Source organism: Athene noctua, chromosome 2, assembly GCF_965140245.1.
Source record: "Athene noctua chromosome 2, bAthNoc1.hap1.1, whole genome shotgun sequence".
NCBI lineage: Eukaryota > Metazoa > Chordata > Aves > Strigiformes > Strigidae > Athene > Athene noctua.
Window position 1 is genome coordinate 152,350,641 of NC_134038.1, and position 27,546 is coordinate 152,378,186.

Sequence of the window (27,546 nt, forward strand, 5' to 3'; positions counted from 1 at the left end):
GCTGAATTATTTATGTATTCTGAAAATCCTTTAGTATTCTTTTAAAATAAATATATTAAAATATTTTACATTCATCCTTAAGGTAAGACATTTTAAGGTGTGACATTTAGTCCTATCATATTTTGCAGTTCATTTTGTACCATTTTGGACATAGTACATAAGGTAGTGTTTACTTATTGCAGCTCTTGAGAAGATGTACAAAGCAGCTTTGCACTGGTCCAGAGAGAATTTATTTAGTAGTGTTTTATGGATTTTGTTGTTTTGGTTTTGGTGGGTTTGGTTTTTAAATTTTGCTATGAGTGGCATGAAAAGTACCTTACTATTGCAGAATGCACATGAAAATGAGCAAGTTTTAAATGTATATGGTGCAAATAACCTTTTCCCATAAAATAATATTCATATTTTTGTGTTTATTTCCACAAAGGATTTTGTGACTACAATTACTCATTTACTTGAAAGTCCTTCAACTTTTATTCGAGCGAAATCCTTTCTGGTCCTGCTACAAGTTTTAATTAACAACAGGAGGATGTTGCTACTCAGTTGTCAAGCAAGGTAAAGTGATAATAGAAGATAATTGGAGATGTAACGCTTATTTTCAAAGTCGTACCTGGAATACATTAAAATGTGTGGTGATTTTGAGCTAATGTTTTTGAAGTGAACAATCTTCTGTGTAATATGAATCCTTTTGTTCATAAGAATATAAAAAAAGGGTGTTCTCTTTTGTCTGGGGTTATCAGGTGATGATTACTTGTAAGGGGAAACCACTGTCTTACAGGGAGAGTCTGTCTTTTAAAGTAACTTGTAGTCCTAGTGAGCATTAGCAAGGAGCAGATTTTGCTCTGGGTAAGGCAAAACAAATACTGCAACAGCGAGTTGTTGCTATTGGTGGGAAAGCAAAATAAAAAGGTCTGTCATGTACCTTCCTCATTTTAGGGTGTGGTATAATCCATAGTCTTTTCAGTATATAGGCACATTCAAGGTAAAATAATATTTCTTGTCTATATGTGTTGTTGGAGTGATTTATATCCCTCCATGGCAAGAACTAGACAATCTTTAAGGTCCCTTCCAACCCCAACCATTCTATGGTTCTATGATATAATGATCACTGAATTCCCGTGACTTTTACATTAAATGTTTTATTTGTTTCTGTGTTTTAAAATACTTTGCAAGAAATGATTGGTCTAAAATTATATTTGATTCACAGTGGAATAGTTACTTGAATTTTTGTGTCTTCTGATGGCACAAAAACATTCCCGTATTAGACAAGAGGAAATTAGACTGTGTTAGAATGTAAATTATCACCATGTTTCAGAGGTGATTGGAGAAGTCAGATGGAAGAAATTTTATTTAGGATTTATGTCTTCCACTGTTCATTATGAAGAAAAGCAAAATGTGGTGTAAACCCAGTTTTTATGGTATTGGAATAAAGCAGGTCTGGAACTGAAAGTAAAAAAGGATGAGGCTTGTGGATATATGTAAATCTAACTACATTTACAGCAAATATAACTTTATATCTTATATTGATGTTTGAGAAGAATTAAGACCTATGCATTGGAGCTAAAGGGCTGGCTTGGAAGTAGAAGGTGAGTTATACCATGAAGCCATTGTGAGGGGACATCTCGTGGGGTGCTGTCATTATATAACCTTCCACTCACATACGAATCTGTAGATATCCCAATTTTTGTAGATCATAGAGAATAAATACTGAATCCAAGTTTCTTTTTCATGTGTATCTCTTTACACTTCCAGAAATGTTTTATCAGGTGATATGTTCTGGTTAGTGTAAAATGTCTTTAATGATTTGTGACTTTTTGAAGGGTTGCATTTTTAATGACTGCTGCTATTCATATGCTTGTTACAGCACAGAGAACTGAGCTGTATGTTTGGAGAAATGTCTGATAGAAGTCCTGTACTGACAGTTACAATTTGTTAATTTATACCTAAGGTATTATGTGAAGGAGAACTTTAATAAATATCAGTGATTTGATCTCTTTTTTTATAATGCTTTCCAATGAGCAGCCTTTCTGATGAGAATGTGTTGTGAATTTGGGATGTTATTTTGTATTGTGAATTTTGCCTTTATCTTGCTGTTTTATTGTGATGCTCCAGACAGAGCTGATTAGGGACTGATACATAATCTAACACATTAGGTGAAACAATAGACAAGCCTTATAGCAGCTTTATTGAATTAAATGTTTTTCTTAATTTTTTTATGTTTTCTACATAATTGTTCTTCAGTGAGCAGTATATCTCTTGTCAGGATAGATCATCTAGAATAAAACCTTTCTCTTACATACAGAAAATAAGATGGCTGTAGTCAGATGAGAGAGGAGAAATAACCCATTATATGTGGAAACAACTACTTTAATAATATTGTGAACTCTGGAAGATTTTTATTAAGCCTGGCAGAGATGATGGTTGTTTTTTGTCTTATACTGTTGAATTCTTGTTGAAGTATTTTAGTTAAATGTCTCCAGTTCTGTGACAGAAAAGTTACTTCAAAATTAAGACTTGTAAATTCAATATTGCTAGTACAGTAAGCAGTAATCAGTTGGATAACTATTGAAAATGCTTGATATACTCAAATTCTCTTTATGAAGGTCTTTGATTTGAGAAATACAAAGAGTATGTAGTAAAATGTGCATAATTTCTACTTACTCATTTGTCTTTAGAGGTTGCAGCTAATGCCTGTAACAGGATTTATGTTGCTTTAGATTATAAAATCTGTTTATGATAATCAATATAAGGCATTTTTTCAGTGTGCATCAGTTAAAGGATATGATGCAGATGATAAAACAGTAATAACTTTTATGGCAACACTGCATGTATCTCTACAGCTTCAAGTTAAATGTTCAGTTTGGCATTGGAAAAGGCTTTTAGTTTAGTAATCAAAATTATATATGTGTTTGCAGAAATTTTTGTGAATTACTTTTTTTTTCAAAACCAAATTCAAACCCAAATTCTCTTAATCTGTTGTAGTGTGTTTTTAAATTATAAAATCAGTTGTGGTGGGAATGTGTAATTCAAGAGCTTGACAATGGGTGTCACTGAGGAAATTCCACTGGGACTTTCCAAAGTACTATGAGATTTCAAGATCTGCAGATGAAAAGCATTTATATGTCATACCAAATGTAATTTTGAAGTGAATTTTTTCTCACACAACATTGGTACAATTCACCTGTTATTCTTTTTTTTACCTGTCTCATGGTAGTTCATTACATACCTTTTGTTCTTCAACATGTGATACATCTAGAGAAGATATGAGACCTTTTAGGCTGAAATAGCACTTTTTTGTTTATAATATGCAAATTAATTTCTTTTGCTAATCACCCTGAGTTTTCTAGTTTCCTTATTCTCTCCGTGATTTGCAAAGGCAGACTACCTGTTCATGAGGGGAGGGATACAATCTGAAGTTTTGTTGACATGTATAATCTAATCCTTTTCTGATCTAGTAGTAATTTCTGATTTGTCTCACTGAATTGTTCTTTCTGGATCTAAATGGTTTCAGAGACTTTCCTAATTGGAGACTGCCCTGAAGATTGAACTTCCTCCCTAAAGAATTTATTTAAACCTCTTTTTCTACTTTCTGCAGAGATGGACACTTGTGGAAAGATAGGGTAGTATTCCTGCCAGATTTATGCAGTCTGCAAAAGCCTAACTAGCACAAAAGCATAACTTCTAAGCAAAATCTTTCTCTTGTTATCTGTCCCCACCTCCCATATCTTTTAAATTTTCAGATCTTGTATATTCCCTCAAAGAAAAAACTTTATTTGGAGACCTATCACAAACTGACATCTGGAATAGCCTTTTGGCCTTACATGTTTAAGATTGGCCTAGAAAAATAGTCAGAAAAAGAACAGAAAAGCTTGGTTCTTAGTCAGATGGGAAAACATGGAAATGGAAGGCAGGAAGGAACAATTAGACAAGTCAGTGATTTCATGAAGAAAAACCCAGACAGCTCGTATCAAACTTAAAAAAAAAAAAAACAAAAACCCCATCAAAAACCAGCAAAAAAACCCCAACAACAAAAAATATAAAAGGTGAAAAGAAGGGATTGACCCTTCTTACTAGTATGATCTGCCATCCAGTGTTGCATCTCTGTAAAATAAACAATACATCTATGTTAAACATCCTTCAAAGATCATCATCCTTTTCTATTAGCAGAGGTTGACTGAAAACGTGTCCTTGAATTATTAGAATAAATGGACTGTATATGTAATGGACTTCAGAGAATGCAAGATATTTTTTAGTTTCTTGGAGGCCTGTCATTCTCTGTGAACTTAATGAACTGAAGGGAGAAGTAGGAGAAGTCTGCTATTGAGTGAACTCCTGTTTTTAGGTTCAGTCATCTGGTGGCCACATGCATTTTTTTTTTTTCCCCTGTTGAGATGCTGGTAAAGTTGTAGCTGAACTTTATTGATATATAAGCTGATTTTAAGGATGTTGAGGGTAAATGTCACTGATAGAAAGGAATTAAATGAATTTTAGAAAATAGTTCTTAAAGAGACTTTGAGAGGTTGCCTTTCTGATCCAGGTCAAGGTCTGTTATTCTTGAGAAATATTTTTTAATGATTGGTGGAAATTGGTGGGTGTTCCATGACCTCTTTTTGGCAGCTGTTCTAATTGTTAGGTGTTCTTAACATTCAAAAATTCTTGTTATTTTTTCATTGAAATTTCAATGCTACAGGTTAAGCACAGAAAACAATGTATTTTTTTTCCTTTTACAGTGACTTATGTATATTTGAAGACCATGTCTTACCAAGACTGTCTGCTCAGTCTTCTAAATTTTGACTATATTTTCTTTTTTCATGTTGATCATCTTTACAAGTGAACAGCTGTTACCTTTTTTAAGTAGTAGACCTCATTCCCATTCCTGTTACTCAGGACTGTTAACTCTGAAATTCTCTCCTTTTTGCTCCACTTCTTCATGTCTTTTCTCAGAAAATTTAGGTTGTTTTACTTTATTGTGTAGAAGCTCACTGATTACAATAACATACAATACAGATACTTGAAGAAATTTTTTAAAAATAAAACCTGGCTTCATAGACTGGTTTATTTCTCATCATATTTATAGTACCACCTACATATTTTTTCATGTATTGTTAAGTGCAAGACAAGTGTATGCATTATATGAATTGAATAAATGTATTTCCATAGGCATAGTTTTTCCCATTAGACGGGACACTGAGATTCTTCGGGAAATAAAAGTAACTGATTAATTGTTCTACATATGACTGAGGAATTTGTTGAAAAAAGAGATACTGATGCTTTCCTGCCTATATACGGATATGTACAATTTCTTCAGAAAATGTTTAGTTGAACAGTAGTATCAGGGAAAAAATAGTTATGTGTATTTTTAGAAAATCTTTGTGTGAATGGCAATTTCAGAAGAATTCTGTCAGGAGCTCCTGGACAAACTCAGACACAACAAGGAAGCCTACAGAGGGTGGAAGCAAGGACAGGTAGCCTGGGAGGAATATGGAGAAACTGTCGGAGCAGCCAGGGATCAGGTTAAGGAAGACCAAAGCCCTGATAGAATTAAAACTGACCATGGATGTCACGGGCAACAAGAAGAGCTTCTATAGGTACATCGGTGATAAAAGGAAGACTAGTGAAAATGTGAGCCTTCTCCAGAAGGAAACGGGGGACCTGGTTACCTAGGATATGGACAAGGCTGATCTACTCAATGACTTTTGTGCTTCAGTCTTCACTGGCAAGTGCTCCAGTCACACTGCCCAAGACTCAGAAGGCAAAGATGGGGACTGGGAGAATTAAGAACTGCCCACTGTAGGAGAAGATCAGGTTCAAGACCATCTAAGGAACTGAAGGTGCACAAGTCCATGGGACCTGATGAGATGCATCCATGGATCCTGAGGGAACTGGTGGATGAAGTGGTTATGCCACTGTCCATCATATTTGATAAGTCGTGGCAGTCCGGTGAAGTTCCTGATGACTGGAAAAGGGGAAATGTAAACCTGATTTTTAAAAGGGAAAAAAGGAAGACCTGGGAAACTACAGGCCTGGTAAGATCATGGAGCAGATCCTCCTGGAAACTATGCTAGGGCACATGGGAAGTAAGGAGGTGATTGGGTCAGTGCAATCCCAAGAACAAATGCAGACTGGGCGATGAGTGGATTGAGAACAGCCCTGTGGAGAAGGACTTGGGGATGTTGGTAGATGAAAAACTGAACGTGAGCTAGCACTGTGCGCTTGCAGCCAGGAAAACCATATCCTGGGCTGCATCAAGAGAAGTGTGGTCAGCAGGTCGAGGGAGGTGATTCTCCCTATCTACTTTGCTCTCATGAGACCCCACCTGCAGTCCTGTGTCCAGCTCTGGGCTCTCCAACATAAGAAGGACATGGACCTGTTGGAGCAAGTCCAGAGGAGGACATGAAGATGATCAGGGGGCTGGAGCACCTCCCCTGTGAGGACAGGCTGAGAGAGTTGGGGTAGTTCAGCCTCAAGAAGGTTCCAAGAAGACCTTATAGTGGCCTTCCAATACTTAATGGGGGTTACAGGAAAGATGGGGAGGGACTCTTTATCAGGGAGTGAAATGGTAGGATGAGAGGTAACAGTTTTAAACTGAAAGAGGATAGATTTAAATCTTTACTGTGAGGGTGGTAAGACCCTGAAACATGTTGCCCAGAGAAGCTGTGGCTGCCCCCTCCCTGGCAGTGTTCAAGGCCAGGTTGGACGGGGCTTTGAGCAACCTGGGCTAGTGGAAGGTGTCCCTGCCCATGGCAGGGGGTTGGAATCAGATGATCTTTGAGGTCCCTTCCAACCCAAACCATTCTTTGATTCTGTATAATTTTGTGATGGGAAAGACAACACAACAAAAGAGAACTCAAGAGATTACATAACTTTTGTATCTTTCCTCGCTCAGAATAAATTAACATACTTTGTTAATACCTGTCAACTGTGATTAACTAATAGAACATGCTTTTAAAAAATGAACCCCCTTCGCCCCCCATCAATAAAACCACTTATGTTGAAGTCTACTCAGCCTACTTTATGTAAATCTTAAACAGATCTAAACTTGTTTCTGTATAGAATCAGGTGGTTGTTAAATCATGGAAGTGTTTTCTTAAAGAAAAAAATCCATGCAAACTCTGATCTTTTGTCATGTCTTTGTTCAAAGTTAAACAGTTTTTGAGTAAAAATTACTTGGTTGTCTGGAAAGGCTAGAGGATTTTCTACCATTTTAATTTAAAACATTAAATGTTTTATAATAAAGAAGCTTAAAGCCTTTTAAGGAAAATTCTATTTGAGGTGTCAGATTTTTAAGTTCTCTTCTACCTGACAGATCAAAACTCCTTGTAATTTAATACAATTTCCAGAGATTGCAAGACAGATAAAAGATGCCCCATAGTCTCTGGGAAGTGCAGCTGAATGTTGCATCTGGGCTATTGCAGAGGTGAAAGGTATTTACTGAATGGGTCTTTTGATTTATCTCTCTCTTTGTCTCTGTCGCACAGTTCAGGAAGGATAAGGTGGGTTTAGTATTCCATAGCAATGATGCATTGTTTGGAGACCTAATCCTGAAAAATGCATTCCTAAGTAGTTTTTACTTCATTGAGTAAATCAGCTTTTTGATTGAAGTAGACACTTCCTAGGATTAAATTTTGTGTTTGTGAGTCCTGCAGTTTTCCTATGTACACTTGAGGCAGTTTAAATAAGTTATTTTCATACTTCCATAAAAGAACATTGATTATAAGAATGTTATTTTTTTAAAAAAAGAGATAATACTGAAGTATCTTAAAGTAAAGTAGTATCTTAAAGTAAAGAAGTATCTTAAAATCCAGAGCATGGATTTCACTCACCAGGGACCGATGGGTCTTTGCACAGGACCCCCAGGGAGTTCAAATGTGAAACAAATGTCAATATTATGCCCCTAAAGGGAAGTCTGGCCCTTCTGTCTATTCAAATAAGCATTTAAAAATATTGCCTCAAGCATTTTGTTATGGGTGTATTATTAAAGCAATCTCTTGTAAGTTAGCCAATGGCTAATAAATAACTTACCACAGTTTACTATGAGAAATGTCATTCTGCAGAACAACATAGCTGCACAGCACTTATCAGTTAAAATGTAAGCATTGAGTTTGTCCTTTGAAATCTTGAACACCAGATTTCTAGAGAAAGGTGTAAAGCTAGTTTGGACTTTTATCTCTTTCAATATGGCCATTCTAACTAGTGTTAACATTTTGATAGGGTGTAGTATGATTTATGTAGTATGACTTCTCTTGACTGAAAGATTGATCTCTTATTACATTGACTTAAATTATTCTTGCTTTTGAAATTCTTACATGTTGAAAATGAATGTCTTTAGTCTTTTGCTCATATTGTGCATATTGGTCATGTATTTCAAATTAAAGTGTATTTTAAAATTAGTCTTTCTTTCTAAGTCTGCAAGAGGGAATCACTCCTTATATTAGCATCATGTATTCACTTAAATAGATAGAGTTGTACTTACAGTAGCTTAAGGGTTTCTTTCCTCTCGTTCCTTGATTCAGCCTTTTGTGTTATTTTAAAAATTGATTTATTTGAAAGGGAAAGTCTAAAATTTCAACAAAATTATAGAACCAGAACTAATGTATCATCTTGATTCTAACCACAGATAGTAGAAATGTCTGGTTCAGTAGTATTTTTGAGATAGTGTCATTTTTTTTTTTGTTATGAGAGGTAATGTTTTGCACTTGCTTAAATGTAGGCTCGTGATGTATATTGAAAGAGACAGCAGAAAGACTACACCAGGAAAAGAGCAGCAAGGTGGCAGTGAATACCTGTCAAAATGCCTGGATCTTCTCATCTATCACATCGTACAAGAGGTGCCAGGAATTCTAGGTAAATTCAGTTGGTTAACTGAACAAATCTTAGCTTTGCTTACTCTCTCAAGAAACAAGTATCTCCTTACATACAGAGGTGGAAAGACTGTGTTGTCTAATTATGTAAAGTCTGCATGATATCAGCTTCATTAAGTTTTTTTGTTATGTCATAATCAGATTTTTTTAATTGGAATGCATGATTTCCTATATTAATGCTTTGTATTTGTTGAACGATAAGTCCCATCAACTCAGTCAGGAGTAAGGCTCAAACATACCAGAAATTTTATCAATGATGTTCTAAAGATATTCCAAACATAGAAAAACCTAAAAGCAAATTTGCCTCATAAAGCTCAGAGCTAGGAGAGATGCAACAGGGCATACCTGTGAATATGTGTTGATCACTTACACTGAAACTGATGCGTTGAGTATTTGCTTCAGGCAAATTTTCTGGAAAATTTCAGCCTAGATATTTCAGTTGTTCTAGTTGTCTGAAACTGATATGCTCATGCATAAGAAAAGATGGAAAGATTTTCTCAGAGACAACATCAGTGCTACCTCAGCCCATCCCTTATACTTAGGAATAAGGACTTGAAGTTTCAGAAAAGTAGCTTTTGTGCATTTGGACAATTTTGTGAATATCTGCTCAAAGTTAACTAGTATTTGAGCCCTTGGAATAATAAAACTACTTTGAACTTTGTTCTCATATGTTCAAACGGAAATCTGCTTGGGTATAGCAGCTAAAGTCCTGTCATCATTAAATATGCTCAAAAGGTGCAGTGGGGTATGAGGTACTGGTGAAGAGGGGACTTGCAGAAGGAACAGGGAAAGGCGTGCGTGCAAATAGGACAAAAGCTGCAAACTGTAAGGCATAATTTGGACTCACTGGGCAAACAGAGAAGAAACTGGAGAAGAAAGAAATTAATTCTAGAGTCTGGGGAGGCAGTCAGGAGAAGGTGATGAAGCAGGGTGAGAGTTTTGGCCGTTTGTACAATAGTAGTAGATAAAATCTTGAAAAAATGAGGAGGACCTGTTGGTGAGATTTGAACGTAGGATTGACACTGAATGAAAGAAATGTCACAAATTACTCTAGATGAGTAAGAATGGTGGGATTGTTCTTCCTGGAAAAAAACTGTGCTATATGTTATATGAGGAAAGATGATGTTTTTATTTGAAAAAGTTAATTAGGAGTGAGTGAAGGAAGAAGGGAAGGAAGGGAGTTAGGGAGGGAAGGGAAGAGAGGAGGAGAGGAAGAAAAGGAAGGAAAGTGTGGGGAGGAGAAGGGAAGGAACTGAGTGGAGGGAAGGATGGAGAGGAGAAGGGATGGATAAAGAGGAGGGAAGGAGACAAGAATGAAGAAAGAAGAAAGTCTTAAGATTGGTGTGGCCAGTCTGAATCATCAGTAAAATTCTTATTAAAACTTCTGGTGGATGAGACCTCCCACAGAATAATCTAAATAGGAAGACAAGGAAGGAAATGCACTGAGTATTCAAGAAAAGAAAGGGAGCAAAACCAACCCTGATTGTGTATACTTTGTCATTAAATAATAAAACATTTTTTCATAAAATTATTTTCTGATGAGATGATGCCTGATTTGTTTTTCATCTTCTCTACATTATCACTAGAATATTGAAAATGAAATGGTAGCACTGCAAAGGTCAGTAGACCTAAATGTCATGCTGCTATTTTAAAAGAAACTTTACTTCCTATGACAATGCGGATTTTTGCCTTGCTGCAAATACATGATCTCTTTTTTTCAAACTAAACACCAGATTTGTATATTGGCTATTTTTCAGGATTTGGAAGTCTCAGACTATAAATGTTGGAGGCAAAAAATCAAGTCCTTCTGTCTGTATGTACTATATGCAACTAATATAGTAGGCTCTGATATTTCCTCAGAAGCTGAAAGTGCCATACATCAAATACATAGTTACTGTCATTTAAATACATAATACATCAATTGCTTTAACATGTACTCTGCTGGTTTTTTTACTACCAATGCACAATTTCAATGCATTGTTGACAACTGATATATAGTGCATAATTTTTACACTTTGTTTTCCTTTCCAAACTAGATTTGTGTGTTGATTGTTTTTATTAAGATTAAGCTATCTGTCCATATTTGTCCATGTGTTTCAGAAGCCTTTTTAATGCTCTGATGAAGGAATGTGTTCTGCTTGAGGAGGTAAAAGCTATGGGCTCCTAAGAAAAATAACCAGATTTGCAAACTGGAACAGTTGAAAGCAGTTTAACTGTTGATTTAGAATTAATCTTAGCTGGCTTTTTTAATATGCATTTATGTAAGATCCTTACTGATCCCATCTTCTTCCACCAGATGTAGCTATAAACCAAATAGATTTAAAAGTTGAAGAAATTGTCCTTAAAGATACATTTAAACAAATTAAATTGTTAATCTTTTATATAATTTAAAAAGTTTTCAGTTGTTGTAGGTAAGAAAGTAATTCTATTTCTACATTTATAATATTTAACTTATTTATCAACTGAAAAATTTACAAATGTGATGATTATATAGGCCTTAAAACATAGAAAGAGAGTAGATTGTTCAATGAATTATTTGTTGGTAACCACAGAGAGGTCTTGCTGTATTACAATATTGTGAGTAATCCAAAACAAAAATGTATTGATGAAAAAACCAAGATTTTGGTTTATGTATTTGGAGAGTTTTAGGCAATGTTTTCCTTTTCTTGGGCAGTATATTATAGAATGAGTCAAATCTTTAAGGCTAGGTATTTTTACAACCTACTTCAGTACTAGGCTCTGTCATTTCTGCTTATGTTGAAAATTGAACTCCATGCGAGCAGAAGAAAAGCACTGGTATTATTCAACATGAATAAACTCTGTGACTTACTCTGGAAGGAAAGGCCTTTTCTGGCATGAAAATCGTATAAAATACCAAATCCTGTCCTTTATTTGTTTAATTTCTACGTGATTTCCTTTTTACATTTCTGTGCAGCTCTCTCATTAGGGAAAAAAACCTCCATCACCTCCCTGAGCAGCCCATTCCAACAATGCTGCTGCTGCTTCTGCTGCTCCTGTTCTTTATCCCATGCAGGAGAGGTCTTGCTATTCTGAGACAATAGTTAATGCAACACAAATTTAGCAAAATGTTCCTTGATTTTATATCTCCTCTGATGTTTGAAGTATAACTTTCAATATTGCAATTAAAATTTTGTTCCCTCGTTATTATGTCTGAGGTTTGTTAAGGAGGCAACTAAGTTCTCTCATTGACCTGCTGCTACCTCTTTCATGAGAACGTGCAAATTCCTATTGCTTTAGGTTACTTGCATAATTGTTAACCATTGTGTATGAATATGTGTGTGTGTGTGTGCACGGCTGGTGAAGGGATCTTTTGGAAGTGCGGGGGGAGAGAATATTTGTTTCTTTTTCCCAGTTGTACTGTGCTGCAGGAAAAACATACTGCTTGAGGATTATGTCACCCACTACTCATGGTGAATTCAGCTCTTGGTCAGCTGGAAGTCATGAGAATTTTGCTTTTTGTTTCACTGGAAACAGAATTGCATCCATAGAATTTCAAGAGTATAATTCTATGCATATGTAGCCACGTAAGGCCAACGTAAGTCCACCCTGCCAAGAGGGGTAATTTGATCTTTGCTTCTACACCTGCCTTATATTTCTATCCTCACCATTTTGCCAGAGGTGACATTTGCACGCCTGTCCCTGTAGCCAGAGCAGGAAATTGGCCTGGCTGAACACTGAGCTAGGAGAGAAAAGTGCTGGATCAGCCTGCTTTGTCATGCAGTAACATGAACACTGATTCCAGCAGGAGGGAGAAGATGGGCTTGAACAGAGAATACTGGAACAGAGATGTTTTATATGTCATTTACTTTTGTTTAGTAAAGCAGTTATGTTAGATTAGTCTGAAATGTTGTTCTCTGTAGGTGACATTCTCACTGCTTTAACTAATGTCTCTGGACGTAAACATCCATCAACAGTTCAGGCCAAACAGCTGAAGATGTCCCTTCCTATGATGCCTGTAGTGTTTCATCTTGTAGCATCCCAGGTAGATATATTTTTTTTTTTCACCCTAAAAAATTGTTAAATAAAGGATAAACTCTTGCAGTTTCCCAAGATCTGATTTTTGCTGATTATGATCAGAATGGATAAAATAGAACTTTTAGTAACATGTAGATATGTTGATGAGCATTCCAGCTATGTAGCAACATTAAAGATGTAAGCCTTATTTTTTGCACATTGTAAGACAACTCTAATGATAGAAGTAAATACGTATTTCATCCTCCTTTTCTAACATGGCTGTGAAATACACATTTTACTTTCTCTGGTCATAAGATATGCATTTAATGTATTTTTTTCAACTTTTGCTAAACTCAAATAGGTATTTCGTCCCCAGATAGTCACAGAGGAGTTTCTTTTCAACTATGGGACTTTACTTGTGAGTATAACCATCCAAGTTAAAACTTGTTTGCAAAATATACATATGCATAACATTTGGGGAATTATTTTAATGTAATAAAATTACATTTATAAATTGTAGAGAGAACTTTATTCTGAATATAAAAGTTAAGCTTTGATTATATTCACAACTTTATATGTTATCAGAAAATATTTTCTGTAGTATTCTGTTGGGTCAAAGGGAAAATATGCTGTCCTGTGTTCAAATATAGAGAAACTCTGCATATGTCTGATAAACTGAGAATTTCCTCTGTACTTTATCTCTGAATTACACAGAATATTCTTTCTAGAATTTTATGCTAGTATTTTATGAGTCGAAAGATCTTATAATGTAATCTATATTTAAGGTATTCTTTCCTTCTGCCACCTTTTTCTTTTTGCCAGTGGCTTTATTCTGTATATAGTTGATGAAAAGCTGAGTGTTGTAAGCTACAGAGCTAAGATATTTGTCTCGTGTTAACATCTACAACCTGTTTATGATATTAGCAATAGAAAATTAACTTTTTAACTGTGTCATATGATAGTACAGCAAAAATGAAGTAGTACTGTTGTAATTTCCTCATATGAAAGCAGTTGTTTCTGCTAAATGAGAAAAAAACATATTCCAAAGTTGTGTTTCAGAGTTAAGCAAATACTTTTAAGTATATGGGTTCATAAATGAGAACTAGGTATTTACTTCCACAGTAACATGAAGAAATGCTTCACCACAAACAGCTAGATTAAAGTTTACCATTCAGATTCACTTCTCTTTCTCCTTTGACTCTTGATTCCAAGAAAATGTGGGTTTAATTTAGGTCTGCTAAAATATTTGTATTAAATTAGCATTAGAATGAAGAAAAAAACTTTAAATCTGTAGCTGTTGAATTACAAAGCCTTCTATCTCTTTGAAACATTTGCAACTAGGCAGTAGATTTATTAATGGTTTTGGATCAACCTTCTAGAAGGTGAAATTCTTCTGTCAACAAGACAGGTAAAGCAGACCAGGTACAACATAAATTTTCTTTTGATGTTACTCCAGCTTGCTTGAACTTGACTGAGGAAGTCAGGCTAGTTATACTAGTACAGCTTTCCTCTCAGATCAAGGAGGGAAAGATTACTGAATGTTTCCTGCATCTTGTTGTTCTGTCTCCATTGAACAAGGCAATTCAGGAACTTACATATACTATTTCAATTTACACATGAAAAAGGGAGGGAAGTAGTATATCTGAAAAATTATTATCAAATTTGAATCCATTTTATATAACTGTATTATGATATGACTAATAAAATTACTTCTGGAAGAGTAACTATCCATTCTACCAGGCAACATTCTACTCTGGAATTTTGTGTTTACCAGCATTCCCACTGACATCTATAAAGGGCCATTCGATCTTCAGCTTGTGCTTTTTTTGAAGCGCTGTGCTATAATTGAAGTTTCTAAGACTTTAACAAGTCAGTCTTTCAGGTTTTTTGTTTTTTTGTTTTTTTTTTTTTCCTCTTTTTTTTGTTTGTGTATGTGATTTATTCAGAAATCTTACTCTTAACAATAAGAAATTATTTGGAATGGAAAGATGTGTGCTTGGTATCTGGAAGGAAGAGTAGTTATTTTCCTGCAACTGTTGTTCATTGAGAATTTTTTTTTCTTCCTGCTTTGAAGTTATTTCCATCATCACTGTAATTTTCAGTGGTGGTGTGCAAAGAAATTGAGAGGGAGGCCGGACAGTCCTTTCATGTTTTCAGCTGTGAACAGGAATACATGGAGGACATTCTCTGCCCCAAAGGCACAGATAATAGTAGGCTCCTAGTGGAGTGCTTAGGACACAGGCTCACCCGAAGTGGAATACATGCACCATTCCTCTCTGTTGCTTAAAAACCCCTTGGTAGCTGTTTTGTTTTTTTTTTTTTATAAATACATCATCTTTTTGTGTTTCTAATATAAAATTAAGGAAATAAGCATTAGTAGCCAGAACAATTTTTACACCAACTGTATTGATTTTTCCAAATTGGTCTTGAGGCTGTGGTTAAGTGTGAAACTGTCTTAAATGAGCAAGCAAAATAATTTACTCTCTTCCAATACAAGTTAATTAGATAATAACTAGTAATTTTTTTCAGATGATCAGGAAGATAAAATAACTTTTTTTAAAAGAATCTGTTGTTTTTTGACTGCCTCTGAGATGCATTTAAATTATGAAATATTTAATTAGTTTCTAACTGTATTTTAATTAGAGAAGAATCCTTCAGATGTTTCTTACATACTGAGAAAAAGATAACCCAAGTAGACACTTGTGCAATTTAATATACAATAACAAAACTTTAATTGATAGTGAAATATAAACCAAGCATAATTTTCTTAATACTTTACATTATATAAATAAATAGATATGTGTGCAAATTGAAAATGAGAAAGATGTTTATCCATGGTAAAATCTCTGTGTAGTAAATAATGCATTAGTAAAAAAGAGCATACTACAAATTCTGCTGAGAATTTTTTCTTCTCTAGAAAATGTTAATGTCTTTTTTTATCCCCTATGAAATAAACAGCTATGCATAGAAGTGAAAGCAAAAGAGTGAAATCAAGATTAAAGGCAAAAGAATTATGGGTCTAATTGTACTGTGTTTACTTAACACAGATTATTAACATTTCATTATCCCTGTTCCAAAAAATGGTGACTAATTTGGGTGATTTTTAATAGAAGATTATGCATTTTTTTTACGTTCTTCTGTCTGTAACAGTATCTGTAGTGTGTGTAGTAGTATGTATGGAGATCAAAAAAATGGTAGAAAACTGCATTTTCTGGAAGGCCTTTGGTCATTTTTTTGAGTTATTTTAACATAGCCATGTCCAAGGTAATTGAAAGTCTTCTAAGTAATTACAATTTTCTGTTACAATAAAGACATTTAATTACTGTCTATTTAGCTGGAAATGTTATAATTCCTGACATTAGTCAGAGTAATAGTCCTTACTGTACTCTACGTTGAAGTGTCCAGCAGCATTACAGACTTGAAAAATTGTTATAACAGCTAGATCATGAATGCTTTCAGTCTTTCATATCTTTATTATTATGACATTGTTTCCTAATGTGGGTGCATTAACATTTTGTATTTACACAGTCCCTTAAAGAATTTCATGTTGTAATTATTCAGTGATTACTCTTAATTTTTGTTTCTAAAGTGTTTTAACATAAATACTGCCTCTTCTCCAGAACTTTATCATATCGATAGATTCAGGAGAAACAAACTTGGATGGAGCAATAGGTAATGTAACTTTATGATATTGCAGTACTTCTATATGCGGGCATTATAACTGTTGTATTTTATAAAGAAATATGATGATTTTTCCCAATAGGTCAATCTGCATCAGAAGAATTGATTAAGACTACTTTATCAATCTTTCAAGCAGTAACACAGCATCCTGTCTTGTTGACAATCCATCGCTTGACTGTAAGTCTGACAACAAATTAAATAGTTGTAGGCTAATTCCTAATTCCATTGATAAATAGAATGTTTTGAAGATTCAGAAACTATTTAAAATATGGCTTAAAATGTATTGTAGATCTATGTGACAGAAAAATCCTTATTTTCAAAGAAGCAGCAAGGCATCAAGACTCAGTTTACTGTATTTAGTTGAGAAGTTAGAGGAAGAATAAGAAGAGCTTAAAGTTTAGAAATAGCAGCTATTAAAATAATTTTCGTATAAATATACACTTGAATTGTGTAAGTCTTCTTCCTCAAAGCAAGTATGTTGCTATACATTAGTGCAAATTTCACCACTTCATTTGTCATTATGCTTTTAACATAGCTTGGAAAGACCACCTCTGAGGGTTGAAGATCCCGTTCCATCAGTACTCTTTCTCATGAGACAATCAATAGCAGTTATGGTGGTTATGGGGTTTTTTTTGTTTACTAAAAATGTTGTTACAATTAGTAGACCCACATACTGTAAGCTTCTTGCATCACTAAGTTTTGTTTTCTTTGAAGTGTTTGTTTAAATGATTTACAGTGAGCTAAGCTAGCTGAAGCCAGAACAATTATGTTATGAAACAGTTGTCAGCAAATCAGTAGGTCAGATTGTTTGAATCATTGACAAATCATTGTAGCCTGTACCAATGCATTTTTGTGCCTGAATTCTCACCAGAAGTATAACCCACCATACTTACTGGGGTGACCATTTAATTCAAATTGAAATTTATGTGTTTGTATTGCAGTTAGGGCAATTAAGGACACACTCAATATAGCACATAAATCTAGAAAGGCACTCGCAAATTGTACTACATGAGTAATCTTAGGAATTGTGCTAGACAAGAATGGGTGATCTTAGAAATTAAGTGGATTTAGAAATTGAATCCAATTTAGTATGCTTATTGTTTGAGTATTTAGATTATGTAGTCTTAATAAGTGAAAATTGTAAAATTAAAAATATATATTGGAATTTAATTAAGTTTAATGTTTATTTTCATTAATGCTCTTGAAAGAGTGGTATTCAAGAAAATGGTCCTTATACACAAAAATCTAACCACTTAATAGTCAGAGGGGAAATAGTACAGAACTGAGCAGTTCCATTTACTTTCAAGTAATATGGCAAATGATGTTCTAGAAAAGAAATGTAAAAGTAGGTGAGGTATGAATGCCTATTGATATCTCCCTACTAGCCTGTCAGCTTGCAAGTCGCTGTATTATGACTGTATCAATTCTAGAATCACCTCAATTTTCAAAAATCATCATTTTACTTCTGTGGGTTATCAGTGTGTCTTATATTGACAGAAATACGTACCATTTTTTTATGGAGCTCCAACATTTACTGAAATGGCAATACCTTGTGTCAGCACATTAAATAAAATTCCCCTAGCTGTTTAAACTTTAATGGTCTGGGAGTTCTCCTCTGAAAAAGTAGCACCAAGGAGTCAGCTCACCTTTACAACTCTTTCCTGCTCTCATCCCCACATTTGGCAGAACATTATATTGAAGCCAGGGAATGACTATTCTACTCTCTTTTAAGTAACCCCTGGCTAGCAGTAGGTGAGTTTTATGTAAGTATCTAAATTTTGGGGGAACAGTTTACTTAATCACATATGTTGAAAGTTTTAGATGTTTATTTAAAATCCATCTGAGCACATCAATTAACCTTATGTAGCTCGAGATAAAACTTCCTGCCTGTCCAGTGCTTGCAAATTTATGCCACATACCATTTATGTAGAATAGTTTCCCTGATTTAAATTAGGTATATACTGGAATTTATTAACTAAAAATAATTATATCCTTGTCAATAAACAGCTTTTTTTTTTTTTTTGAGAAAAGAAAATCTATTACTTCACTCGCTCATTTTCATAATAACAGTTCTTCCTAATTTAAAAGAGCCCTCCTGACACTCAGCAAATAGCCATTCAGACACAAAATAAAGTGGATAAATTGCCTTGTATTTGGTATGTTAAATTCAAGAAATTGTCCACTGTAATTAATAATCTCTAACCACATCTGCCACTAGTGGTGCAAACAGTAATTAGTTTAATACTATTTACGAAGTCTAGTGGGCTAATTATACTTGAATGTACAGCATACATTACTTTAGAGGAAAGTGGTACTTCATCTTCTATGATGCATACAGAATATTTTTAGAATTGCTGTTACTCAAGGGATATCTTCTAATTGCTGCTCACTGAGCATGACTGGAATCTATGAATATAAATGCCAGCACCCAGTGGAACTTAGTGCTTTTTTAAAAAGTTGAAGCAAGGCATGTTTGAGCTTCCAGATCAATATTTATGTATAACAGTGGTTAATAGGAAACTCTTTTACTGGAGAGAAATGTGTATTTTAGGCTGATCTCTGAAGCCTGGATGCTCATTTAGGTGTTTATAAACAGTATTTTATGCAGGGGGTGGGGGGAAGGCCAAAACCTTCTGACAGGATGCATTTTTTCCACTATGACTGTGACATTGCTTTAAAGTCTCTAATCAGAGATTAAATGCATTTTTAATGAAGGTAATAAAAAGTGAGGTTACATTAAGCAAGCAGAACCAGTAAGTTTTTTCAGTTCAGTTCTGGTTTTAGTTTAGCTGCAATGGAAATTGTATAAGTTAATAGGAATTTAAGAGCAACGTTTCAGGATCTTTTCCACTTCAAGAAGAAAATAATTACTTGTTCGGGGTTTTAGTTCATCTTTGATTTGCCTTTGTACCTTGAACAAAGAAGATTGAGCACATTGATTTTTTTTTTTTTTTGTGATCGAATTTCTGCTTTCCATCAACCTGAAGTCAGTTATTGAGGAGATTAATTTCTGTGGGCACCAACTGTATTATATATTGCTAAGTGTGATAAAGTCAAGGGAAATTAATTGAAAGTGCTCAAATGAAAGCCATAAGTGAGCAGTAATTTAATCTTGCATGCAGTTGTGTGCATTTTAACAAGATATAAAGACTAACAGTAAGCGTGACCTGCAAATTTTGACAAAACTGTAGATTTTCAGGTACACAAATATGATGATGAAGACCATCAAAAGAGTCTCTATAGACTGCAGTGGAATATAAACCCTGGTTTCTTAAACTGACACAAGTGCAACTGCCTGTCTTCTCCAAACACCTAAATGGAAAAGTATTTATTAAATTCAGATAATAAGTGTTATAATAATATTTATTTTCAAATTTTCATAAAGGTTTAGATAATTAACTGAAAGAATTCTGTGCTCACTATCATTTGCATTTTATTTTCTCTGGTAAGTATATTTGCCTGAAAAAAAGGATGTATGCTAATTCAGAGCACTTTGAGAAGTGATGAGGTTTATGATGGCAGAGAGTTCTCGTGGAAGTCCTTTCTATACGCTGACTAACTCCCACAAATGTGCACAGATGATGTTTTACCCAAAGCGTGAAAGTTCTTCTCTGGTTGAGGCAAAAATTGTCAGCAGTGATTCTCTTCAAGGTTTTAAAACTTACTTTTGAAAATCAGGCTAAAATAAAAGCACCCCAAACGATGAGTTGCTTGAAGAGAAGTCAAGGGAAAAGCAGTATGACATGGAAATCTACTTGTTGACAATATAAGAGCTATGGTTTTCACCAAAGATCACAACACAAGAGTTAGAAACTTCTGCAAGCAGTCTTTTCTGCTCGTCTTAGTCTTTTCTTGATTCAGCATTGGTGGTGTTCTTCATCCACAGGCTGTTCTGACACCTTAATTTTGTTAGTGTAGGGTATGACTATATGAACATACTGTACAGCATTTCTTCAATCACTTTCTCTTTTCAAATGGATTAAAATTCTATACCACATGTGGCTTTCTGTCCATTAAGCTCATCCACATGACGTGAGACTTTTTGTGAAACCCATTCTGTACTAACTGACATATCGAGTCAGTCAATCAGTGCTGTCTCTTCCCAGAAGAAAAAAAAAAAACAAACACCTCAATGAAGATTCTGAAGTTCTGATGACTTTTTAAAAAAAACAAAAAAAAATTACAGAGATGTCATCCTTCTCCCCAGTTCATTGTAACATGCATTAGATTGTTTTTTTTCTGTTACATTCTGAGAGATTACTGGCAATATTAAACACTGAGGAGCATGCGGTGCCTCCAGCAAATGCTTTAAGAAATTTGAAGGCAGCATGATCTTAATTCCATGGTCACTTTCAGCAATAACTGTATGTGGAATTTTAATGAGAATAAATGTCATGGTGCTGTTGGATGTTGCTGATCTTACATGGGACTGGGAAAAAAAAGGGTTTGGGAGCTGATGGTCTTTGCTTTGGTACATTCTGCTTTGAATTGAATTTAAAGGTCTTTTCCAACTTAAACGATTCTATGAATAGTGAATAAGGAGCATTTATTTATCAGTAGTTGTAAGTTAAACATATGCACACTAAAAAGAACCAGATACCTCTTGAAAAATCTCTGGAAGTAAAGTAATGGGCTTAGTCACTTGTGAGTTTGGATACCATAGTTGCGTGGAAGTGATAGTATAGTTTCTTTATGTTAGTTTAATTCCAAGTTCTGATTTTCACTTGAGAACAGCATGGTTCACAAATGCCTCTGGACCAGGCTTTAAGCATGCTTACTTTTTCTGTCCAGCCAGTGTAACAGCAAATGTCAAGGCTTTGGCCTTAAGCACTGATTTGACAAACTCTGAAACTCATTTTTAATCCAGGGAGAGATTATTTTTTTAGGTCCATAATGTTATCCATATTAAGGTAAGTTCTGTGGCCTAGAGAAGAGGGTTAATCTATCCGTATAAACATAGCTCAAGTTGTAGGAGATAATGGGTAAGTTTGGTTATATGCTATTTCATTAATACATAGTGGTTGTATGTCTATGTTGAATAGTTGAATTCATCCTTGCTGGCAAGCACAAGTGAATGGAAGTTTAGTTCTCCATCATCATGCTTAGGGGATACCTCCTGCTAAGCAGGGATTTAGTGTATTGTATCCTTCCACTGTGAGCCCTTGCAGTGTTAGAACTACTTTCTATGGGTATTTGTGAAACTTGGACTTTGTTTGTGAGGTAAAGTAAAGCTGAGGCAATGTTTGTTTCTAAGAAAGCAGGCACATATATTTAGGGTGCGGGCCTTATGTCTGACATCTCCTGAACAGTGGAGACAAGAAGAGAAGGACTGAAATGACAGTTTTCTCTTTCAAGACTCTCCTAGTAGCTGATGAATACATTACTTTGAAACTGTGGCTTTTCTCTCTTTCTCTTTTAAGGGTTAAAGTAACATACGGATTTTGCAGAAGAATTTGTATAAAATTTATGCCTTGTTTTCAAAAGATCTGATTTTTGTAAGTAATAAAATACTGTAGAAAAGCAAGTACAGCTTTTTCTCTGTACTCATACCTCACTAGTAGAGTTTTCCTTGCAAAAATCAGGAATGTTGAGGAGACAGATGGTATGGTTTTCAATAGTATACTTGGTTTTCCAAAAAGTTTTTGACAAAGTCATGCACCAAGTTCTCTTGAAATTCATCAGTGGCCCTTCCCTCTTACCCTCTGAAAGATCAACTTCTTCTAACCAGTTAAAATTTACTAAGTAGAGAATAGAGATCAGTTTTTTAAAATCTAGGTATATTAAGAATAGTGCCTTACAAAGCTCTGTGTTGCAACATGTGCTATTTATAACTAATCCAGAAAAGAGAATGAATAGGGAGGTGACAGAACTGACTGATGACACTAAATTATTCACAGTAGTAAAAATTAAAACTGACAGAAGAGTTACAGAGGTTTCAAGATAGAGTGAAAGGACAATAAGATGACATGCAATTCAATACTGATAAATGTCAAGTGACGCACATGGGGAAAAATCATTCCAACTATGCATATACACTGTCAGGCTCTAAACTACTTGTAACTGTTCTGGAGATATTTTAGCATAATTTTTCTAAGAAAATGATAGCTTTATACTCAGCAGTAATCAGAAAGACAACTAGATTATTAGAAATGACTGGTAAAAGATCAGACAAAAAAGCAGAAAACATCACTATGCCATGGTAAATCCATGGTGCCCTCAGGTCTTGAATACTGAATGCACTTGTGGTCATTCACCCTCAAAGGGAATGAAGCTTAACAAGATAAAGTACAGCTTGATAATGCAAGGAGGGACTGAGTAGATAAGAACTTCAGCTTGGAAGCAAAAGACTTGAGAGTTTAGCATTATGAATGGCATGGATAAGATGAATTTGAAATAATTATTCATGGTTTTCATAAAATAAGAATAAGTGGGTATCAAGTTAGCTGCTTTAAAATAAGCAAGAAAGTGCCTTTTCATAAAGCATAATTGAAGTGTGTGGAATTCAGTGCTGTAGGTGTTACACATGCTAAAAGTATAAATACATTTAAGATAGGATTGGACAAATGTAAGGGAGAGAAGGCTAGTAAGCATTATAAAATGCAAAAATACAGATAGCTTATCATTTTAGGAAGTTTCTTAACTCAAGAGTTTATCTATTAGAAACTAGAGTTGTGCTTTATGCTTGGTCTATTTCTCCTACTCTTTTTTTCTATTCCTTTCCAATTGTCAGAAGCAGGATTACCAGGTTTGAGCTACATTTTTGTTTGGTCCTGTACTTATGTATTATAGCTGGGAGATATAAATGGGGGGTGTGTGTGTAAGTTTCTAGTATTTCATTGCTATTTTGGGTACTGATAACAGCACATTTGTGGCAGCATGGCCTTTGAATGTCATTTTTACAGAATTATACAATGGTGGCTTTGTGCAGTTAGGGATTTGTCATGAAGTGGATATCAGGCTATTTTAGAAGATGGTAGAAACCCAGATATAGCTATTATCATATTCAAAGTATCTAGTCTGTTCCACCTTAAAAAAGAATACTTCCCACTTTTTAAAGTAAGCAATCTTAGTGATAGACTGAAACAAGAAAAATATCTGACTATCTTCATGTATATGTGGAGATTTGATTCCACGTAGTTGTCAGCAGTCATTTTAAAAGAAGTAATTCTTGTCTGAGTATTCTTCTATTTATTTGAATACCTCTAGAAAATGCTAGAATACTAATACCATGTTTCTGTATACATAACTTACAGAAACTTGTGCAATTCACTGGTGAATTTATTAAAAATATTTTATGTACTATTACACTTCAGTTTATTTCACTTCAGTGATTACTTTCTTAATTCATATCTTGTTTACAAATCTGTGTACACATCAGTAAAAAACAGTGACCCAAATGGCATGGAGAGAAGTTGAGGGTTGCAGAGTTAGGAAGTATCTGATTTAAGGTTCATGTACAATTTAACACTTGCTTCTCCCTTCAGCAAGTGCATTCTGATATCCTCATGCATCACAAAATAATTTTCCGTAGGATTAGTACTCCATTTAGCTGATCCCCCCACCACACCAAACTGACAAGAGGCAAACACTTGCTATGGAGAACTCTATTCTAAATAGTTTGTCTGCCAGAATTGAAATTCCTGTTAGTAAAAGATCAGAAATAGCCACAATGATTATTTAAGACCTAAAGAATCTTCTTTACAATGACAGTTTAAATTATATTTATCATAGAAAAGACTTATCACTGTCTTAACTGCATTTGCTAGTGTGGAAAGACTAATGTTAATACTAGATGAAAGTGAAAGAAGGTGTGAAGTTTTAGAAACTGATGTTGCATCGTACTGTTGTATAGTGCCACCTTAATTCGTATCAGTCTGAGTCACTGTTGCTGAGTGATTCACAATCTGAATCCCTACATTGTTTCAGACAATCAAGAGCTGCTTTTTTGCCTCTTCTCACACTTTTAATTTACTGCTTAAATGTGACTCTTCATTTGAGAAGCGTTGCAGTAGGTTGAACTGCTTTTTGGACTGAAAGATCTGAAGTTCTTTTGTTTGTTTTTTTTTTTTTTACTCTTACCTTGCAGATATAACTAATAAATTACAAGTTGTAGAACAGTTTAGAAACCTGCACTAACAAAGCTGTTGGAGTGCAAAGTAGTTTTATTATTTATCTTATTGAATATTAACTGAGAAGACCAGGAAATATTCAAAATAATGAAGTGTTACAAAAGTCACTACACCTGATATATAACATTATCTATATAGGAGTAAAGGCTGTTTGTAATTGCTAGAGTAGTTTGACTTCCATACCCCAGAGTCCTTTAACTCTTTTATTGAATGTATGTAACAAAGGCATTTTTTAGTAGTTTTTCCAGAAGTGAAAAAAAGCTAGGCTAAATGAATCCTTTAATGTCAGAGATTTCATTTAACAGAGACCACCAACTAGCAATAAAATAGTTGCTATTTGTAGTTATTGCTGGCTAGAAGCTAACTTCATTTAGTGACCCCTTTCCACATATACTTTAAACTTTAGATGTTTGGTAATAGTAGCTGCATAAATCTAGAGAAATTCTGTATTCTGGTATTAATCACTAGAAGAAATCACATGGGGGAGTATAATGCAGCATTGTTATACCAAATCCTGTTCATGGTGTAGTGAGAACCTGCACAGTTATTTATACAAATAAATCCAAGGACAAGCTGTGTATCCATGATGCATACTTAAAAATTGTAGGGCTGTCCAACCATACTCTCCCCCAAAACATGAAGCATGTTCTGCCTAAATAAATTATATTTTACCAGTGATTTAAGACTCAGCAATTCATTCTGTTATAGAGAATACCAATAATACACTATTTTTGTAATATTAGATATATAAAACTGAGTTATAGCCTAGTTTGCCATAAGTTGATTTCAGATGGAACTAAACTGACTAATCCCATGACAGATGCTTAATCTATGACAATAGACAAGGATCCAAAACATGGATAACAACTGACTGGATTTTTTTTTCATATTTCAAATCTTAAATCTGTAAATTTAAATTTTAATGGAAGATTGTGTATTACCAGAATGGAAGAAGTTAAAATTTTATCAAGATACTCTGCTAAGCTTAAGGCTATTTCATTAGAGGTAGTACATCTTTCTTGATGTGTTTTAGTGCTATGCAGGTTTGTTTTAGAAGGACGTTTCTCCTGAACTCTATTTGATGATTAGTTTATGGATTAAAGCATCAGGATTAATACATATTTTAATACTCTTTCTTTTTTATTATCTTACATCTGCACTGATTTCTGTATTTTAAATTAAAATTCCCTCTTAATGAATTATACCAAAGTTACTGTTCTTTTCTCTATAAAAGTACATTACTATCCGTAACTTTGAGACCTTGCCAGACAAGAGTGAACTTGGTTGCTTTATAAGAGTGATTATGGATGAATTTTTGTGATAATTTATCTCTTTGATTAAGGGCTCTAGCAGTGGAATAAACATAGTTGATAGTGTTCTATTTTTTTTCCTCTGTGAATAATCTAAGGCAGATCTTTCTAATTCTCTGGTTTAGGTTGAAGACTATATCCTCCCACCACTAGTTTCTTTGGTCCACAGTCAGAATGGTAAGTATATGGCCACATCAACTACAGTTTCCATGAATTCCACATTTTGTTTTAATTAGAATTCAGTGTGGTCACATTCTTGGCACCTTTATTTTCAAGTGGAATGGAGACTCTTCAGCTTGCGGGTGCTCTCAGAAACCACATCAGTGCTTTTAAGCCACAAGGTCATGGCTGAGGAGAAAGGGGAGAGCCTCAACTCAAACACCAAGCTTCTGTCTCTCATTAGGGATTCATTGCTGCCTCAGTAAGTATAATATTACTCCTGTAATGGGGAATAACTTGATACTCAATCCATTTTGACAGCATACTTGCTTTAACTTCCCTTTTTTATGTTTAAATGGCAAAACAAAAAGGAGTAGCAATTAACTGCTGCCAGAGTTCTCTGTCCAGTGTATCTGTCCTAGTTTTATTTAGTACTTTGTTGTATACAACAGAAATACAGCTTCTGTGCAACGCTCATTTCTGATACTGTGCCTCTGGCTGCTCTTATAGTAAAACAAGTTTCCCCCAGCTTTCAGGCTGTGATTTAAATACTCCTCTTTGTTCTGCTAATAAAGTAAGAATTTTCTAACAGCAGCATCTGTCTATCTTGGATATTGTGCCCTCATATAAGATGTTCTGAAATCATATGGAATGGCATGTGTCTTTTTAAAAAGGAATAGTACAGGATGGATTAGTCCCCCATGATCCACCCAAGGGTTATTACCTCTAAACTGATGTCCTTGCATGCTGCCCTGAGCAGCAGAAAAACCCTACAGTGGAGTAGATGAAACTACAGCTGGTGGACCAGATGTGGCCTGGAACTTCATTTATATGGTTTATGGTTAAATGAGACCTGCAGGTGAGCATAAAGACAGCTCTCTGTGTTATGCACATACATGCTGTGAGCTGATAACATCTGTGAGTACAGGGAAGAAAACCAAGAACACAAGATGAATACAGTAACGATAAGTCATCATTTATCTTTCACATTATTCTAATAATCTTACAGTGTATTTTAATGTGTGGTCCTCAAAAGTTAATAATTGTAAATACTTAGCTGCCCTAAGTGAGAAAATTTTTCCCCACCCCTACATTGAGTGGCAGAAGGGTGGAGGAATGCGTGCTGGATTATGATCAGAAACACAGTGCCTTCACCAAAAATGAGATTGTCTCTTGCTAACTGACATGTTCTTACAGTTTGAGGGTCAAAGTTCTGTCCTTGCAAGATGTGTAATCTTTGTAAGAGAATGCAAAGGAAATCTTAGAGCTCTATAGAGATGCTTATTTTCATACCTTTCTTACATTATTTTTTTTCTATGGGAAGTATAAAATTTATCAATATGAATTAAAATGGAAATTGGAAATATTATTTTAAAAATCGAGTATATACATTATTAAAAGCTGTCAGATAATTTTCTTCAGATAGGGGAAGAG

At 34.7% G+C, this 27,546-nt stretch overlaps 1 protein-coding gene across 6 annotated transcripts in view; it reads left to right on the forward strand.

Annotated features, from left to right (window-relative positions):
• The window catches only part of ULK4 (unc-51 like kinase 4), a 249,154-nt gene that overhangs the window by 69,482 nt on the left and 152,126 nt on the right, over positions 1–27,546 (forward strand). For all 6 annotated transcript variants that reach the window (XM_074898136.1, XM_074898138.1, XM_074898133.1 and 3 more), the window contains exons 21-28: positions 425–552; positions 8,708–8,841; positions 12,740–12,861; positions 13,195–13,251; positions 16,454–16,505; positions 16,597–16,691; positions 26,079–26,130; positions 26,230–26,374. In XM_074898136.1, coding sequence (XP_074754237.1) covers positions 425–552; positions 8,708–8,841; positions 12,740–12,861; positions 13,195–13,251; positions 16,454–16,505; positions 16,597–16,691; positions 26,079–26,130; positions 26,230–26,374 — 785 coding nt within the window. The remainder of the gene's footprint in view (positions 1–424; positions 553–8,707; positions 8,842–12,739; positions 12,862–13,194; positions 13,252–16,453; positions 16,506–16,596; positions 16,692–26,078; positions 26,131–26,229; positions 26,375–27,546) is intronic.